This window comes from Scardinius erythrophthalmus (genome assembly GCF_964197995.2).
Source record: "Scardinius erythrophthalmus genome assembly, chromosome: 8".
Lineage (NCBI taxonomy): Eukaryota > Metazoa > Chordata > Actinopteri > Cypriniformes > Leuciscidae > Scardinius > Scardinius erythrophthalmus.
In genome coordinates this window covers 4426864-4441146 of record NC_138228.1, presented here as the reverse complement: position 1 = coordinate 4441146, position 14283 = coordinate 4426864, and the positions used below count along the sequence as shown (strand labels likewise).

Below are 14283 nucleotides of genomic sequence, written 5' to 3'. Positions count from 1 at the left end.
AAAGAACGTTGAATAAAACATTCCTGAGTCAAGATGAAGTTATTTAGATTACACGGATACTGCTCACTGTTTTAATATAAATGTTCTATTCCTGCCGAGTGATGTTTTCCTGTCATAATTTCCTGTTCAGAACAGCTCTTCCTCGAGTTGCACAACATATGACTAAAGCGTTCTGATAAACACATTGTCCTATTACTGATGGTCGTCAGTCGTCAGTAAATGATATCTGAATATGACTCGCATCCTCAGCTCAGTTTGTGCTGAACGGAACCGAATGTTCAGATTGGTCAAGAGGATTACCTCACAAATACAGCTGTCAAAACCGACAGAATCGTTGCACAAACAAAGTGTTGCGCTAGCAGACACCGCAATTAGAAAAGGGAAGCATCTTAACCACAAAATGAAATGACAGATTAGTCTTTAAAAGCATCTGCAGCTTGTAAAATTTATTCAGAATCCGAATCAGAAGTCTTGGAAGGTGAAGCTCACGGTTAAGGGAAGGGGCGTTACATTTCCGATACACGCTGGAGATGATTGGCTAATCACAACGCACTTGGGTAAACTGGCCAATCAGAGCACTCTGAGCTTCTGAGAAGGAGGGGCTTTGTAGAAATCAGCGCGTTTCAGATTGACTGGGAAAAGAGGAGCTGCAATAATGTGAATTTTTACATGTATATTAAAGCATGTTAACCTATGCTATTACAACCTATAATCTAAAAAATGAACTATTAAAAATAGCATGACCTCTTTAAACCAAACGACAAATAAGTGTATTGAAAAAAAGATCTTTATTGTGAAATCTTATGATTCCTGAGGAGGAGTGACACTTTTTACCAGGATCACCCATCATTCATAAAGTGTGCAGATTATGTGTGTGTCAAATAATTTCACACAACCATGAGCATGTAATATAACTACATTATTCTGCATCAGTTTTATAGTTTTGCATAAAGTAACTTCAGTTTAGCAGCTTTACAAACATTTAATCTATAAGGACACCTAGTGGATGAAGACTGAAAACACAGGTGTGCAACCAACTCCAACTCCAGAAACAGCTGATCCAGTGTGAAGACGAGTCTTTGGTGTTTTTGATCAGCTCATCTGTGTGTTTGTGTGAAGCAGAAGCACTTGTCCCGCCAGACCGTCCTGAACGCCTCCAAGAGGAACCACGTAACGCGTCCCATCGCTGGCTCTCTGAGGGTCCATTTCCTTGAGCTGGCTGTTGCTCTGTGTAAGCAGCTCAAACTTCCACAGCTGGTAACGGAGACTCTTCCCCTGCTTCGCCAGAACATACACCTCTTCAATGCCATCCATCGGCCAAGAGACGGAGGCCTCGTTCTGAGAGAGGTGAAGCCAGGGAAATGTGACGTCAGGAGGGAAGTGTTTGCTGTCCACACACCCCTGTCTAAAGCCTAGTAATATACCTGGAAAAAATATTAGATTGAAGTGTTATTCTGTGACTTCTACTAACTTGCTGAGTTTGTTAATTGTCTTAATTATTTAGTCTCACCTGAGACGACAGCCCAGTGGGCTTTGTGGCCGTTGCGTAGACAGGGTTCATGATTAAAATCCTCATCATATCTGTGCCAGAGCAGTCAGGGAGAGAGTACAGTCTATTTATGTGTGTGTGACTCATCAAGCAGTGTCTATGTGTCATTGTATTCGATTATGTTAGCACTTGCACACATAGTTGGCAGTTTAGAGGATCCTAAAACTAGCAAACAACAGTGTCAGAGATGTGGCTGTTATTGGTTATTAAAATGTCCTAGTGATGAAACTAAACAAAATAGAACAGAATAATTTCAGAAAACTGTGATTATAAAACCTAGTGGTAAATTAAAATAAACAGTGAAAACAGTGAGCAAAACATAAAACTTGGCTAAGTGCTAAAATAAAATAAAATAGTTTCAGAAAACAGTGATCAACCAAAAAATAAAAAAATTTAATTAAATAAAAATCATGTCAGAAAACAGTGAGCAAAACAAAAAAGGGTAACACTTTATTTTACAGTGTCCTTGTTACATATGTTACATGTACTTACCATAGTAATAACAGTAAATTATGCATAATTACATGTAATTAACCCTCGACCAAATCCTAACCCTATCGTAAGTACATGTAGTTGATTAATATTACACAGTACTTAAATATATAATTACTCTGTAACAATGACACCTTCAAATAAAGTGTAACCCAAAAAACTTGGCCTAGTGATAAAATAAAATAATTTCAGAAAACAGTGATAAAAAGGTGATAAAATGAAATACAATTAAATAATAAAAATGATTTCAGAAAACAGAGCTAAAACAACAAGCATATAAAGCAGTAAAGATACGGTATAAGAACAGGCTGTCCGCCAGCGAGGTGTTTGAGAACGACAGCGGTGTTTTCTCCCATCATGCCTCCTGATAACCTCTGAACTCTGCACCCACACACTTCCTCCGCCAGCTTGGCCATGTCACTGGCTAATTCCAAACAGAAAAAAAATAGCATTATAACAAATTATAGCTTTACAGTTAATGCTCAGCAGAACAACCTGCAACACTACTTTACTTTTCACTACAGTTCAGATTTAAAAGCAGATGTCAGTACCAGAAAACATCTCTCCTTGTTCAGTGTAGGCGTTGTGTTTTGCGGTTTGGACCAGTGTGTCCATGACCAGCGTCTCTGGAAGATGGAGTAGATGAGCCGCCATCCATAAGGCCACGAGACCACATCTGAAACCACATCTCATCTAGCAGAGCACAGACTCGCAGACACACAGCGAATGGCTGGAGTTTTAGTGGTCGATACTTGGCTTTTTTAAAACATCAACATTGGACGATACGTTTGGTCGACAAGTGTCAGAATATGCATGTGATATTCACTGTGTACTGTGTGTAAAATTAACTAAAATGATTCCCAGTGTGTACAGATTTGCCATATTATTGAGTTTTATTCATGTTTTTAACAATTTCTTTATTTGTGCAATCCACATGGATTACTTTAATGATGTCTTTACTACTGTTCCGGGGCTTTAAAGTAGTTGCGTAGCGGTCAATGGAGGGACAGAAAGCTCTCAGATTTCATTACAAATATCTTTATTTGTGTTCCGAAGATGAACGAAAGTCTTACGGGTTTGGAACGACATGAGGGAGAGTAATTACTGACAGAATTTTCATTTTTGGGTGAACTAACCCTTTAAGAATTATTAATTTTTTAATTATTTATTTTCAATTTCGTAAATAAATATTTTGAACAATAATATTTAACCATATTAATTTTTAAGATATCGGCATCATCGACCATCAAAAAATCCACATCACTTCGACTAACAGGTATTTTTATGTAAAACTTACTGTGGACCGTCTTGAATGAGTGAAGGCACATACTTATTGAACAGCAACCATTGCAGATCCTTCCTAAAACTTCATGGAGAAATGCTGCGATGAAATCATGACTGCACAGAAAAGGTTTTCTGAGAGTGTGTAACTGTGGTTTGTGCTCACCTGCTTTCTCTCTGTCCAATAATAATCCTGGCCTCCTCATGGTCCCCCTCTACAGGGGCCCTTCCCTCTGATAAAGCCTGGTAAAGCTTCTTCTTGCTGGACACTGAGGGAGCCAGTGATGGAGGAAGAAGAGGAGGAGGAGGAGGAGGAGGTGGAGATGAAACATTCTCCGCTGACATGCTGCTGAAACACAAACAGAAGAGTTAGTAAATGAAAAACATATGACAGTATTGTGAGAGTATGGTGTTACAGACATACGTTACAATGTTGTTTCCAATAATCCGACATCAAAACAATGTTGCAACAAGTACACGTGGTAAGTAACGTTATATAAGCATTCGCAAAATTACACGAATCCACATCAGCGTCCAAGAAGTTATTTCACTATCTGCTGTGAACTGGGTAGTGTTCTCTACTTAGGGAATACCAAATAAGGTCATATACGGCCATGGTCGTGAATACAAAAATACAATAAAAATACAAAATATCCCGATTGATTAAAAAAAGACGATATATTTTTACTTAAGCAAATCAAAATGATTACAAAATCAATAACAGAAGCTGCATGTTATAGATTCAATTCGACGGCGTGACACCCGAGCAGAAAGCAGCGTAACACGATCAACGAACCAATCCGTTTATAGAATGGCTCACCCGCTCCAAAAGTATCCAATCAGAATGTGTGTTGGAAGTCGGATGTGCTCAGTTGACAACCAATCGACAGGCTCGCCGTGAGACCAGCTGTCCAATCGAATCCTCTTATATTTTCGAGAAGGCGGTTATTCAGGCGGAAGTTGTGCGCTCTTTTAACCGTGTGGATTTTCATTCAGGTTTGTAGTCGGCTGGAGCTCGACAAATAATTGTGAGTAAATTGATTTAATGCGTATTTTTTGTTCTTATTAGCCTTTTAACTTATTATATAAAAATACGTGTTTTCCACTGATGGAAAATTTAATTCTTTGTCTGATTAGTTGACATGCTAACTCACTACTGCTAGCTTCCTTGTAAACAACGAGGTAGGTCAGGCATTCACTGTTTTATAGCGTGCAATAAGAAATTAATAATAGCCTATGTATTTCTTTCATCTTTAGGACTTTTACCGAATCACAACTACTTCCATCTTTTGCCATGTGCTCAATAAGCTCTTTTGTTCTAGTTTTTGGGCGGACGCATGTTGAAGTTTCATTCCTTTCAGAGCGTTTACTAAACGTTATCTGTGTTTATCACTTCAGAATCATGGCTGGCCAGGAGATGAGGCTGAACCACACTATTTACATTAACAACTTGAATGAGAAGATCAAAAAAGATGGTATGGTTTTGTTTATCTGATTGTGTTTAGTAAATATCTTCCTTGAATTTTTGCATATTAATTGTTCATGTTGCAACCCTTTTCCTTTTCTCTTGTTTTTAACAGAACTGAAAAAGTCGTTGTACGCTATATTCTCCCAGTTTGGACAAATCCTGGACATCCTTGTGTCTCCTGCCCTGAAGATGAAGGGGCAGGCCTTTGTGATCTTCAAGGAGATCAACAGTGCTTCCAATGCACTCCGCTCTATGCAAGGCTTCCCTTTTTATGACAAACCCATGGTATGATCTATTATGTGTTTGCAAACCTTTTCTTTTTTTTCAGGATATGTTATATAGAATCTAAACTTTTCAACAGTAGTGTTACCCTACTGTTCAAGAGTCTGGAGATGGATTGATAGATTTGGAAAGAAATTCATTCTTTTCTTTCAGCAAGGATGCATTAAATTGATCAAAAGTGAGAGTAAAGATTTCTTGCTGTTCTTTTGAACTTTCTATTCAAAGAATCATGGATAAAAAGGATTGGTTTCCACAAAAATATTAAGCAGCATAACTGTTTTCAACATCAATAATGTTACAAAAACATGTTTCTTGAGCAGCATATTAGAATTAGTTCTGAAGGATCATGTGACATTAAGGACTGGAATAATGATACTAAAAATTAAGCTTTTGATCACAGGAATAAATTACATTTTAAAATGCGTTCATAACTCTTATTTTTAATTGTAGTAATATTTCTCAACATTACTATTTTACTGTCTTTTTGATCAAATAAATGCAGCCTTGGTGAAGCAGAAGAGACTTCTTTCAAAAAACATAACCTTACCGAAATTGTATATATTTTGAAGTAATTGATGTCTTTAATTAAACCCCTTTTTTTTTTTTTTTTTTTTTTTTTTTTTTTTTTTGTACTAAAATGCTTTTAAAATTCGTTCTATTCACAGCGTATTCAGTATTCAAAGCTGGACTCTGACATCATTGCAAAAATGAAGGGCACGTATGTGGAGAGAGACCGTAAGAAAGAGAAGAGAAAGCCTAAAGTCCCGGAAGCAGGCGCTGGGAAGAAGGGGGCGTCCGCTGCCACCCCTGCTATGGCCGGAGTACCTGCCGCTATGCCTGTTAGTATATGTGGGATCTTTGGGAATTGGTGTGTTTGTTCCATTGTGGCCTATTTTAAGGCTATTATTGAATTTATTTTATTTTTGTCATTTACAGGGAATGCCGCCCATGAGCCAAACTCCTCGCATGATGCCGATGCCCGGTCAGCCTCCCTACATGCCTCCGCCTGGCATGATGCCTCCGCCTGGCATGGCACCCGGACAGATGCCACCCGGTGCCATGCCACCAGGTCAGATGATGCCAGGACAAATGCCTGGCCAGATGCCACAGCAGGTATGTATTAAGATTAGTATAAAGACACATGCTTGATTTGTGACTTTATTATTAAAGGGATACTTCACCGATTAGCATAGCTTAGTCCCTCCCCTCCGCTTCCGGCTCATGGGACCTTATTTCGGAAAAAAATATGTATGGTAGTCAATGGCGAGAGACAACTTATCTTTTTATTCTGTCTGAACTGTGCCCTGAATTACACATATGATGTTTGTCAATTTAAAAGATAATTATGAAAGTCAAGAAAATCGCAGTTTGTCATAAAACAGAAGAGTAACGTTTAGTTTTATGTGAAAATCACTCAATGAACTACATCTCTCGTCTCGCACTATGTACGTCACCGTTGCTCGTATGTGTGCAGTCTGGTACAAAACACTCAGGCATGACGGCGCTACGTTACAATTATAACGTAAGACTATAGAAAAAATGACAGACGTTAGCTTCAGTAAAGTTAGCTTCCTTCATTGAGAGAAAAGGTATGACGTCACATGTGCGCCTTTTGGGTTTGTAGTCTTATATAGTCTTATACCTCAACAGTTTTACATCAAACTGCGACTTTCTTGACTTTAAAATGTGTCTTTTAAATTGACAAACATCATATGTGTAATTCAGGGCACAATTCAATTGAGATCCAAATATTTGTCTCTCGCCTTTGACTACCATACAATATTGTTCCTAAATAAGGTTCCATGGTGGTCTACCGGAAGGGGAGGGACTTAGGCTCTCTATTAAGCTTTGTATCAGTAGAAACCCGGTAGTATTTTGGAGTGACCGTGCTTCCCTCCCTCATGTCCCCCTGAGACGAGAGATTTCTGTATTGTGTGTCTGGAAAAAACCTCAGATGACGCAAAGATCGTCATTTAGCTCATCAGAGGCTTTTTTGTCCAGAGGCGAGAGACTACAGCCAGTAGGAGGAGCTCGTCCCGCATGTCTTCAACCCGCCCATAGGGGGATCTCACGATAAAACGCCGTCTTTTCAGTTTCCAGTCGACTAGTAGCCTAGTTGTATCATTTCTCCCGATACTGGTAGGCGTGGCTTGGGAGTGTCCTCGTAGGGCAGCGAAGCAAGTGCATTCTGGGAGTTGTTGTCTTTCATCCACATGAGCCAAAAATAAATTTTCTGTCTTTTCTCAGTCTAGAAGGCTCCAACTTCTGAAATAATTTTACATTTCTACTACATAAATGACCCAATTTAAATACACATTCATCTTTCCAGCGGAGAAATATCCCTTTAACGTTCATTTTGTTTGTAGGTGTCGGAAAACCCTCCCAACCACATCCTGTTTCTCACCAATCTCCCAGAGGAGACCAACGAGCTCATGCTGTCCATGCTGTTCAACCAGTGAGCATTTGTTTTGCAAATCTGTCCAAAACTGTCATTTTTAAAATCTTTTGCTAATTATAATGTTGCTTTCTTCTCATAGGTTCCCTGGATTCAAAGAAGTCCGTCTTGTCCCCGGCCGTCACGACATCGCCTTTGTGGAGTTTGATAATGAGGTGCAGGCGGGCGCAGCCAGAGAAGCGTTGCAAGGCTTTAAGATCACACAGAGCAATGCAATGAAAATCTCCTTCGCAAAGAAATAACACTCAGATTCGTGCGACTTCGATGACATGCCAGTTACACACAGGCCTGCGTTTAGAGGCCTTTGGGAACAGTTCAGGGTGTTTAATGGCTGAATAGAGGAACACACACACACACCATTCAAAGGAAAAAGTTCAGATATGAAAAGTGTTTTTATTGGATGTGACTTGCTTAGCTGTGTCAGTTAGCTTTGTACTTCACAATACAAGGTAAGGAGTGAATGGAAAGGTTATTTTATTTTTCTCCTTTCTCTTCCACTTCATCCTTTTACTTTTATTCCCTTTTCTCTGAGATGGTCGGCTTTGGTGAGTTTGTAAGTATGTCGTTTTTTTTTTTTAATCAAATGATGTCTTCTGAAGCATTGCACCCAGAGTCTGGTTCCCAGACATTGAACCTGGAGCTTTTGTTTTTATTAAATGGCAGTGTTTTACTTAACTTGCATTCTGCTTGTCCTTTCATTTTCTTTCAGTGTTGATCTCTTATTGTTCAGGCTGAGGCCAGTATTTAGAGCCTATTAAGTTGATTAAAAGTGAGTCAACATTTAGAATGTTAGAAATTATTTTATTTTAAGTAAATACTGTTTTAAAATTTCTATTCAAAGAATCCTGAAAAGTCATTTCGCTGCAAACCCATTTCAATAATAATCAAATGTTTCTTGAGCCGCATATCAGAATGATTTCTGAAGGATCATGTGACTCTGAAGACTGCTGAAAATGGGAGAAACAGATTTTTAAAACTCTGAACCAATATTGCTTTGTAAATTGTACTCAAAACACCGCACTGACATTTCTGTCTTTGCCCAGAAATGTGTAATGACACCTTTTACAAACCATATGCAAATTATTTTTAGTTTTAGTAGACTTGCGAAAATAGGTCAGTCTCATCCTTTACTATATTATACCTGCATAAGTATTACAATTAATTAAAAAATAACCTACATTATAGAGCTGACCAGAGATCAGTTAAAGCCGTTAGACACTTATTCACTCGACATTATCTGTGAACCACTGAATTCTTGAAATGTTGTGTAACGGTTTGCTCTTCAATAAAGTGGCTGACTCAGAGTCCTCAGCCTTGAGTGCTAGAATAGGACAGTCTAGTTATTGTGCTGGTTACGTCATAAAATGCTTCCGTGGTCACGAAACAAAAACGCTAGACTTGATTCACTGTTAAGCATAAGTGTTTTACCTGGTTTCACAGATGAGGCTTAAGCCCTAGTTTCAGACTAAAATGCATGTTTGAGCAGTTTTAACTGAAAGCAACTTGCACTGATACATATAATGCCATTTTTGTACAAGCTAATATGATTCTTTAGGGTCTAAATGAAAAGTTTGTAATATACTTTAATTAAAAATTCTCATTGGTATTGTAAGAACTCATTTTACCTGGTCAAAAACAGCTCTGTTTTCAGCATGCCTTTTTAGTGCACGTGTCTTTAAATGATAATGAGCTTTGCTCACCCCGCCCCTCTGTTCTGTGCGTACACCGTTTGTAACACAACAACCATAACGCATTGTTCATTATAAACATATGGGATTATGAATTATATTGAGAACGTCGTACATAGAAAACATGCCGTAATGTACCCTGAGTGTAAACAGCCGCATTCATCGTGAAGCGTGCAAGTGATTTGCAAAGATTAATATAAATATTAATATAAAGGTCAATAAAACGTTACACTCACTCACTTCTTCTGGAGGTTCAGCAGGAACACGAATAGTTGGTACCGATCCTTTTTTCAGGAGCAGCTTCTTAGCAAGTCCAGCTTTATAACGTTACTGACCTCGTTTGTAAAGCAGTCTGGTGAGAAATGATTCGCGCAAACATGAAAGCATTGACGTTGATCGTGGGGAATATTCCCTTCGAAAACAAACTCAGCCACTTCGTCTTCAGCGGTACGGATTTAGGAACATCAATATGACTGCTGTGTTCGTTATTACACCCAAGAGCAGAACACCACAATCGCTTAGACGCCATTCTGCTCATAGACAGCGCTCCAACGTATCAACAACGGCGGAGCGGGCGGACTATGATGACAGCTCGCTCAAGAGCGAGGGCGGGTCTGTTTTGGAACGCTGCTGTCAATCAACAATCGTGGGAGGGGCGTCGGTTTTGTGACGTCACAAAATCGAACAGCTTGATTTGAGAGAGGGGAAAACGTGTAAGATGATAAAAACCACTGGATGGATTTTTATCATTTTTTGATGGTTGTGTACAAGCACTGCCAACACACATTTCAGTACAATCAACTTGCAAAAGTACATGTACCTTTATATGACCCCTTTAAAATATGGCAGTGCCATTGTTTTGTCTCAGCCAGTAATGTTTTTTTCTATAGTTCATTTATAAAAGCTACTTAAATGTTTCAGATGTTGTAAAAGCGACGCAGAGATGGAGTTTTTATTACTCAACAGGTGAATAAGAAGTGTTATTGAACAGATAAACTGCCAAATGTTGCTCTCTAACAGAGTTCACTGTAAAGCATCATCTACTGTGAAGGGTTTCATGATGGTTGTTGAAGCTGTGCTGGAATTTACCGTGTCTATTAATGGGTAAAGCTACAGTAACGTCTTCAGCTTGAGATCCTTTCCATCTAAACCCGTTATATCTCTTAAGCCTAGAAGTGAATGTTTTATGAGAAGTAGGATAATCTCTCTCTCTCTCTCTTTAGTTATGGGAAAGAACCGTATTCTTCCGCACAGTCACACAGAGCCGAAGCGCAACCAACACAATCTTCTTCTGCTAAATGCATTCTGTCTTGTTTGTGGACCTTTAACTGACTTAAGATAAATTCAATACAGTGAATGACGTCCGTCTGTGGTCTCCCAGTGGTTTACATAATGGACAGTTTAGGGATTAATTTACAGCATACAAAAGAAAACATAACATAAACATAATATCCGCCTCGTTTTTTGTCTTGCGTTAAGTAATGAAACTGGGGAATCTCAGTGCCGATTCATGTTTCCCACTAATTCTTTTTAGTGATTTGGAATGTGTGCTAAGGATTGTGGGTGATTGGAGGCTGTTGAGGAGACACTTAAAGGGTTAGTTCACCCAAAAATGAAAATTCTGTCAGTAATTACTCTCCCTCATGTTGTTCCAACCCCGTAAGACCTTCGTTCATCTTAGGAACACAAATTAAGATATTTTTGATGAAACCTGAGAGTTGGATCACTCCTCCTGCAGGCTTATGGACACGTTAACTTGCTGGCCCAGAAAATGTATTAAAGACATCGTTAATATAGTCCAAGTGACTCCAGTGGCTCAATCTTAAGTTTATAAAGCGACGAGAATACTTTTTGTGCGCAAAAACAAACAAAAATAACGACTTTATTCCACTTTTCATTTCCTTCTCTCTGGGCCTCGAGTCTTTTCACATAGTGTTTTTGCGTAGCACGTCAGTGTTGCACATCATCACGCATCACACACATGACCAGCGTCGCCCAATAGTGAGCCTACGTGGTGACGTGCAACACAGACACGCTACGCAAAAACACTACGTGAAAAGACTCGAGGCCCAGAGAGAAGGAAATGAAAAGTGGAATAAAGTCGTTATTTTTGTTTGTTTTTGCGCACAAAAAGTATTCTCGTCGCTTTATAAACTTAAGATTGAGCCACTGGAGTCACTTGGACTATATTAACGATCTCTTTAATACATTTTCTGGGCCAGCAAGTTATAATGCCTTAGAAGCCTATGGAGGAGTGAGCCAGCTCTCAGATTTTATCAAAAATATCTTAATTTGTGTTCCGAAGATGAACGAAAGTCTTACGGGGTTGGAACAACATGAGGGTGAGTAATTACTGACAGAATTTTCATTTTTGGGTGAACTAACCCTTTAATGCATCCTTCAAAATAAGCTGAATTAAAGACGTGAATCGAAGGCTGATCACCTTCCCATGATCCTTCAAGTCGCCTAACAGTGTTCTTTCCCTTACAATGATTTACTGTTTCAGTCTCCTTATTCATGACACATCATTTAAAAAATTCAGTTCATGCCACAGTATCCAGTGCCAGTCCTTGTTACTTGTGGTTGTCCTTGTCTGTCTCTCCTCCTTTTGAAGTAGAAGCCAGCAAACTCAGGGGAGGTTATCGTCTCTTCTCATCTCAGTGTCCATCTACAGCCAAACTGGCTCATGGGCATGTGGTGAGGACAGCCATTCCTTTGACATCAAACACTCAAAAATCCCTGTAAAATATATAAGCAGCCTAGATGATCATGCCCACACAAGTCTATGTTACACTCTCTGTATGTGATTCATTGAGCTTCTCATATAGAAAACCAAACACTGAAAGTCACTAAACGAAATGAGTACATTTAACTCATGAGTACATTGTACTTAAACCGAATAAGTTATGAATAACCTATTTGTTATTTTAGCTCTTAATTAATGGAATGAACTTAAAATATTCAAGTTACATAAACTCAAAATGATTGACTAAACCAAGACTAAATTATGAGTGAATATGACTCAATATATGTAAGTTCAAAATACTCATATGTATTTGTTTTTAAACTTAAATGGTTTGAAGCAATCAGTTTCTTCAGTCAGTTTGAGTTGAGGTTAACTTATTGGGTTTTACAGTGTAAGAATTTTCTCTTTTTTGTTCAAACTCCAAATCCATTCCCCAAGATTACGAGTGGGTTTTGCTCTGTAATGAACCCCAGTTTGTGAAACTCTTGCATTACAGAAAGTTAATGGCAGATCATTCACAAACTTATAAGCTGCTCTTCCGACTTTCTGCGCTCATACATTCACTCTCTTTAATCTCGAGCAGTGAGTGATTTCTATTGAAGGTAAATGAGCCTCTCATGGTTTAGGAGTCTTTTGTTTATGGTATAAGAGGTGATTTACTCTTCAATTAAGTTTGAGGGACTCTGCACTGTCAGAAGTATAATAGGGCCCGCCTTGAGTTACATTGTGTTGTGACCTAAATGACTTGGTCAACTTTTTTCTTTGCCCACAAACGTGCATTCTTCTGCAGTTTTCCCAAGCCTCTGCACACTCTACTGGTTTGCCTTGAGAAAAACCTGACCTTAACTACTGCTGCTTGTGTGTGTGTGTGTGTGTGTGTGTGTGTGTGTGTGTGTGTGTGTGTGTGTGTGTGTGTGTGTGTGTGTTTCATGCAATTGGCATCATGCCCAGCAGTTTGTTGTCCTGCAACACTGTCCCTTTTGAGTCACAGAACAGATACTTCTTATGCCAGCATGTGTGTGGGACACTTCTGCCCCCACACTAATCATACGACCAAGTGACAGGTTGGTCGGTTTGAGAAAATTGCATACAATGTAAACTCTAAAAATGCTACAGTAAAACCTGTTAACTGATTAAAGTTAATTAATTAATTTACAGTGAAAACCGTGTACAGTGTAAACTGACATTTCCAAAATTCCCAGTGTTACACATCTTAAAGGGATAGTTCACCCAAAAATGTTGTTATTAATTACTCGCCCTCATGTCGTTCCAAACCCGTAAAACATTCGGTCATCTTAATTCGTAACACAAATGAATGATCTTTTTGATGAATACATTTTAACATTGATCAGCGATCATAAACAAAAGCGCTACCGAACCTGCTTGACCCGCAAGAACAAACCTCATTGGCTCTTGAGAAGCTCAAACGTGATGCGTAACACGAGATTTAACCTCATTGGCTCTTGAGAAGCTCATACATGATGCGTAACACGAGAATGAACCTCATTGGCTCTTACTAAAACTCAAACGTGTAACATGAGAATGAAGGATCTTTCGCTTGAGTTTCCGTTTACCACAACTGATGTGTGAGTGGATGAATGTGTATATGTTAATAAAAGCCTAAATTCAATCTGTTCATATAAAGCGATCAAATCTCTTAATTTATATTGAATAGTTTTACGATCTCTTTATGAACTATTTGTTCATAATTGGTATTTAAGTTCATCAGAGAGTCAGTTGCGTAGCTGTCAATGGAGGGACAGAAAACTCTCAGATTTCATAAAAAAGATCTTCATTTACCGCTAGTCTGAAGCTTAAAATCATTGGTTACCCGTAAGCCAATCACATAACGTTTGGTTATGGCGTGTGTTATGCGCATGCTCAGCCGCATCTAACTTCCACTGCAAACACATGTATGATGTGAAAACAAAACCATCGAGCGAAATACCGGAGTGAACATGGCTGTGAACGACTTTTGCAGATTATGTGAAGTAAATCTACGCATCCACGGTACAATCAGCATCTACATCACGGCTCTCAGCCCGCCCTCTGTTGTTGATTGGCCGGCTGTTTTCAGGCCGGAGGAAAACGGAAAGCTATGACGCGGTCTCAGACTGAGTACAGAAGCGAAATGAAATTGAGCGGAAGTACGAAGTCTGACGTAGTCAGGCTAGGTATTCTGTGCACTTTCTATACATTAGTATTTACTTGTGATGAACTTTGATTCATCATGTGGCTTTCTCTTGTGTTATTATAGTCGATGTTAAAGGTATAAAGCAGGTTTTACAGAAGTATTCAACCACAGCAGCATTTCTTTTCTGT

At 38.9% G+C, this 14283-nt stretch overlaps 2 protein-coding genes across 5 annotated transcripts; one reads left to right on the top strand and one right to left on the bottom strand.

Annotated features, from left to right (window-relative positions):
* Nucleotides 1–416: 416 nt before the first annotated feature.
* actmap (actin maturation protease) lies at nt 417–4135 on the bottom strand. Of its 2 annotated transcripts, none has more exons than XM_081371967.1 (7): nt 3747–4135; nt 3489–3668; nt 3339–3407; nt 2593–2717; nt 2336–2465; nt 1511–1581; nt 417–1424 (listed from the first exon to the last, which is right to left on the bottom strand). In XM_081371967.1, exons 2-7 carry the CDS (start codon nt 3665–3667, stop codon nt 1093–1095), a joined length of 906 nt encoding a protein of 301 aa, XP_081228093.1. In that variant the 5' UTR covers nt 3668; nt 3747–4135; the 3' UTR covers nt 417–1092. The 2 variants fall into 2 exon arrangements, with proteins under 2 accessions (XP_081228093.1, XP_081228094.1); XM_081371968.1 differs by having other exon boundaries at nt 770–1424; nt 3489–3671; nt 3747–4107.
* A 75-nt stretch (nt 4136–4210) lies between these two features.
* On the top strand, nt 4211–8208 carry snrpa (small nuclear ribonucleoprotein polypeptide A). 3 transcript variants are annotated; one of them, XM_081371966.1, is made up of 8 exons: nt 4270–4350; nt 4721–4797; nt 4903–5075; nt 5738–5911; nt 6009–6094; nt 6142–6185; nt 7439–7527; nt 7610–8208. In XM_081371966.1, the coding sequence occupies exons 2-8, from the start codon at nt 4725–4727 to the stop codon at nt 7673–7675; spliced, it is 705 nt and encodes a 234-aa protein (XP_081228092.1). In that variant the 5' UTR covers nt 4270–4350; nt 4721–4724; the 3' UTR covers nt 7676–8208. The 3 variants fall into 3 exon arrangements, with proteins under 3 accessions (XP_081228090.1, XP_081228092.1, XP_081228091.1); XM_081371964.1 differs by having other exon boundaries at nt 4211–4350; nt 6009–6185; XM_081371965.1 differs by having other exon boundaries at nt 4323–4504; nt 6009–6185.
* Nucleotides 8209–14283: the final 6075 nt, after the last annotated feature.